Source organism: Gymnoscopelus braueri (genome assembly GCF_963280865.1).
Source record: "Gymnoscopelus braueri genome assembly, chromosome: 6".
NCBI lineage: Eukaryota > Metazoa > Chordata > Actinopteri > Myctophiformes > Myctophidae > Gymnoscopelus > Gymnoscopelus braueri.
The window spans coordinates 54,561,379-54,566,378 of record NC_137607.1 but is presented as its reverse complement, the minus strand read 5'-3'; the positions used below and the strand labels follow the sequence as shown (position 1 = coordinate 54,566,378).

Genomic DNA, 5,000 nt, shown 5'->3' with positions numbered 1-5,000 from the left:
AACATTTTAGTCGACTAAATCTACAGTTGATTTAGTCGACTAAATCTACAGTTGATTTAGTCGACTAAATCTACAGTTGATTTAGTCGACTGAAGTGTATTTGGCGGTGCCTTGATGGCGTCGTAATGAACGTAAGTTCTCCCTTAAGAGATGGCTCACTACCAGTGCGACTTAAAAGTACATTTTTAAATTAGGGTTCGTATCCTCCCCAACCCACACATGCGCACGCGCGCACACACACACACGCACACACACACGCGCGCATGCACATATAGATACTCACACGCACGCCTGCACCTACACCAAGATCAACAGGACCACGATGGAAATAAGCTTCTGGCTTTCTTGTGTCTATCCTTTTGACTATTCCCTGTGTACATTGTTTTGTTATGTGCAAATTGTCAATAAATCAATCAATCAATCAATCAATCAATCAATCAATCAATCAATGGCTTATTTTACACTCGGTTGCATGCTGAAAATAGCTGATCTACAAGCTCACAAGCTGTGAGCTTGTAGATCTGCTATTTTCAGCATGCACACCCTGGCCTAGCGCAACCAACCATAATATGACTTGTCTTAGTTCTCGTGTATCTCTTCTCCACTCGTCTCTCTCTAACATTTTAGTCTAGTTTTTATTTGTTGACAAAATTGTCAATATATTTAGTCTAGTTTTAGTCATCATAGCTTAGTTTTTATTTCGTTTTTATTTAGTTTTCGTCAGTGAAAAAAAGGTAGTCGACGAACATTTTTCGTCACAGTTTTAGTCGACGAAATCGACACTGGCCCTGATCCAGAAAAGGTCGAGACGAGAACCACTGCAAAGTACTCTCAAAGTTAGATCAACACTGAGGCTTTGACTTTGCACGGTGGAGGTTTTTAGGTGAGTTCTGGCAGCATCACTGACTGGGAGCGGAGTTTGGCGAGCTCCCTCTCAGAGACAGCATCAAAACTGTGCAGAATGTGCTGCTGTGGCTAATTGGTTGAATTAGGACAGCAGCCACTTTGCAGGCTGAGGCAGCGCTTTGTCCTTCCAAACCTCCTTTCCTTAAAGGACGACTTCACCCATTTTCAACCTCTCTTCATTAGAATATGGTAGCATTTTTGTCTACCCCGTCTGTGTCTCAGAGGAGGGCTGTGGACAGTTCCGAAACCCCGCCGACCAGTGACATCATCGATGGGGAATCCAAGCAAATTAGAAACTGCAGGCTTTCTATTCCTGAAAGGTTAGCATGCTATAATGGAAGCCATTGTTCTCGCGTTAATGAAAATCTAAATAAAAATGTTGAAATCTTCTTTGAAAAAGAAAACCCTGCCTAATGATGATGTCACTGGTTTCTGAAGTGTCCACAGCTCTCCTATGAGAAACAGAGTAGAACAAATGGTACTGTTTCATCATGATCATTAGTGAGGACCAATTATATGAAGATAGGTTGAAAATGGGTGAAGTCGACCTTTAAGCCTGATTTCATACTTCAGATCGGCTATTTTTGGGTGCGGGACACCTGAGCGCAATGAAGTATAAATCGAGCTGTAGTCTCCAACCAGACAGGTTTGGTATTCTTAACCAGAGGCGATGAAAGAATCAAACCAGAGAAGAACTCCAGTATTCTTCTCTCTCTCTCTCTCTTTCTCTTTCTCTCTCTCTCTCTCTCTCTCTCTCTCTCTCTCTGCACTCCTCTGCTTCTTTCCAGCACTCTGCTGTTAGATCACCTGTCAGCTTCTCAGGAGTACCAGACCTGATAGATAGACCACCAAGTAGAGGAGAGGCTGCTGTGGATTTTTACATTCTGTTCCTAGGGCAGTGGTTCTCAAACTTGTTTTGTGCCAAGGAACCCCAAATTGATATGTATTTGGCCACGGACACCCATATAAAAATGTTTTTGCGAGCTTGTACATCTGCTATTTTTGAATAGCCAACGTATAACGCATGGATAAAGTGGATAAAGATGCTATATCAACCATCTTGCCACAGGGACCCCCTCCCAGGACCCCTGGGGGTCCCCCGACCCCACTTTGAGAACCATTGTCCTAGGGTCCAGAAAATCTCATGAAAATATATTCATATTATTTTCATGTACAGTAAGCCCAGGTGGTCCCTTATTCAGCAAATCGAGGGATGTGCAATTCAAGTATATTTCCCCCTACATTTTGTTTTTGTGGAACGTGAAGAATAAAGTTACAGGGGTGCATTTAGCAAATATGCGGAGTGATAGCCTATTCTTCAGAGAGTTTGGAGAATATACACACAAGCTAGCATGAGCAGCAAATCTCCTGTATACTGAATGCACAAGAGGGAAGAATGGCATCAATCTTCTTGTCTAACTAGGGGTAAGTAGATCAAAGGGCATACAGTATTTGCCAAAAAAAGGAAAATCCTATTATCCTATAAGCCATTTTACGTGTCCACATTTTAAAAATGATGGATTACCTCAACTGATAAGATTTTGGACCGCACGATGAGAACCAAGCTGGCTTATACTAGCTGTGTGGTCGTAGCTACAAAACTAAACCCTAAAATCACTCTCAGATATGAGGGGGGCCACACACACAGGCCAAACGTTTTATAACATATGCCAACATTCAGGATTCTCTGAAAAAATTGGCTGATTATATTAATCCTGAATCTAAACAAAGTTGAATGGGTTGCTCCACCGTGCTCAGGTTTCTTGTGGTGCGAGGACCTTATACAGTTCTCAGCATCGGACGATCGCAATCAGCAAAACGAGGAATTGTTTTCGCATTTTTCCATGTCATAAAAACAGACAAAAAATGTTAGTGCTTCCGGCCTTCATACAGTGTTTAAGTTGATTGTTGCTGATTGATTAACCAGAATCTAACCACAGGAGATGAGGCGAGATCATTATGTAAAACTATTCAGAAACTTGAGGTAGCTTTTCTATGCAACAGAACGCTACACTGTAATATAATGATTTTTAATTTAATTCTGAGAGTATATAAATGTAACCATTATGGACCCTTTTGGGTCCATGTGGTTACATTTGTACACTTCCTGAGTTACAAATGGATAAATGAACACTGATGATTTACTGTGTAAAATTATAGCCTATTTGTGTTTTGACAGGATAACCGTACAGGCAGTAGAACAGTTTTAAAAGTTTCTGAGGACACAGAGACGCAAGTAGTCAGATGAATTTACATTCAATTGCTGGGCTGTGAGAAGGCCTCCGGTGACACTGATTGCAGGTCCCAGTCATAATGACAGCATAAAACACTCATTTTGTTTCCTGAGTAATCCATCCTCCCTGCAACTGCTGCAAATCTCAGAATTTGGTAGTTCCACTGAACTGAATGAGTGGAGGAGAGTGTGGAGGGTGTACTGGACAGTGAAGGAGATGGCTCAGTTCAAAGTTTTTATGAGCAGCGACAACATTACATGTGCAATAGCCCTGCTACAGTCTTGGGTGAGAACTGTACTACAGATCATTTCCCCAAACGTGGATATTATTGGCTTTGCGGATTTACCTTATTACCTGTCACAAACGCATGGGGCGATCGCTCTTTCTCAAAGTCAGAGAGTGACTTACTGGCAGGTTTTTACTGACCTGATCAGGGACATTGCTGCACACAAGACACGATGAAGACAGATGTAAAAGAAAAGGGTAGGCACCCTGTTTTTCTGTTTGCTGCTGTCTGTCACTGTCTGCGCAGCGCTGTGAATACTAACTAATTGGATTCAGGCTAATTGCTCTATCACTGCTGCATTGGTGCCTAAAGGCTGAGTGGCAATGAATCATGTTCATTCAGTTACTGTTTTTGGCAATGGAATTGAAGGCTGTCATTTGCATTGTGGCTGCTGTGGAGGACTTTGAGTTGTGACAGGCAGGATTGGTATTGTACTGGTTTTTACATGACTGGTTTTGTGGCAAAATGTCTGTTGTACTGTACCGTATGTATTTATCTAGGTCAGTACAGCCCCCCCTCTCACATAAACACAAGTGAAGGCTAATGCCATTACATCAATCATCAACATCATCTCCTATTTTCTTTTTAAAACGTTAGCAGGGCTCTGTAATGAGTGAAGCCTTTCTTGTTGTTGATGTTATTGCTTTACTTCGTGTGATTGATGAAAACTTAATACAAAAAAACATTTGAATATTAATAATAGAAGCCGAGGGGCCCATGGCTTCCAAAATCCATCCTTGAGGAGCGACTAGACAACAAGGCACTAACAAGGCTTTAGTCTGATCAACCTTGACTGAGAAAGCATTCTTATCCTCAAAGTAATACACCATTTACTGTACCAATAATGTTACACCAATTGCTATTGCCTAATGCACTGTACCACTTACTGGTTTGGCGGCGGTATAGCCATCATGGTGTGTGTGTGTGTGTGTGTGTGTGTGTGTGTGTGTGTGTGTGTGTGTGTGTGTGTGTGTGTGTGTGTGTGTGTGTGTGTGTGTGTGTGTGTGTGTGTGTGTGTGTGTGTGTGTGTGTGTGTGTGTTCTCTGGCAGCACTCACAGTATAGTTGGCACACAGTGGGTTGAAAGCGTTCGTCCCACAGATGAATAGGCCTCCTTCTTGCCTGCTGAGCAACACCTTCATGAAGTTACGGCACTCATCCTGGGGGAGAGAGAGAGAGAGAGAGAGAGAGAGAGAGAGAGAGAGAGAGAGAGAGAGAGAGAGAGAGAGAGAGAGACCTTAGGATGGAGAACACCGAACAGACAGCAGGTGGACTGATGGAGGAAAAATAAGAGAGAATGGATTTTCTTTTAGAGACTGATTATACCAACTGCTAGGTGAAATGAGGCTTTTCAGACGCCTGATGTGTCAAATTATCATACCATTAACGCTGTCAATCAATTGATACCCAGTCAGAACAAGCCTAAGGACTCCCTACCTTTAGCTTTTTACTAACATGCTTGCATATGCCTGCGCACGCACGCACCTACATACACACACACACACACACACGCACACGCACACGCACACGCACACACACACACACACACACACACACACACACACACACAAGCGT

General features: G+C 42.6%; 1 protein-coding gene across 3 annotated transcripts in view; it reads right to left on the bottom strand.

Annotated features, from left to right (window-relative positions):
- sema6bb (sema domain, transmembrane domain (TM), and cytoplasmic domain, (semaphorin) 6Bb) overlaps positions 1-5,000 on the bottom strand; it is a 187,653-nt gene that overhangs the window by 72,933 nt on the left and 109,720 nt on the right. For all 3 annotated transcript variants that reach the window (XM_080431393.1, XM_080431392.1, XM_080431394.1), the window contains exon 6: positions 4,484-4,585. In XM_080431393.1, the coding sequence (XP_080287519.1) occupies positions 4,484-4,585 (102 nt within the window). The remainder of the gene's footprint in view (positions 1-4,483; positions 4,586-5,000) is intronic.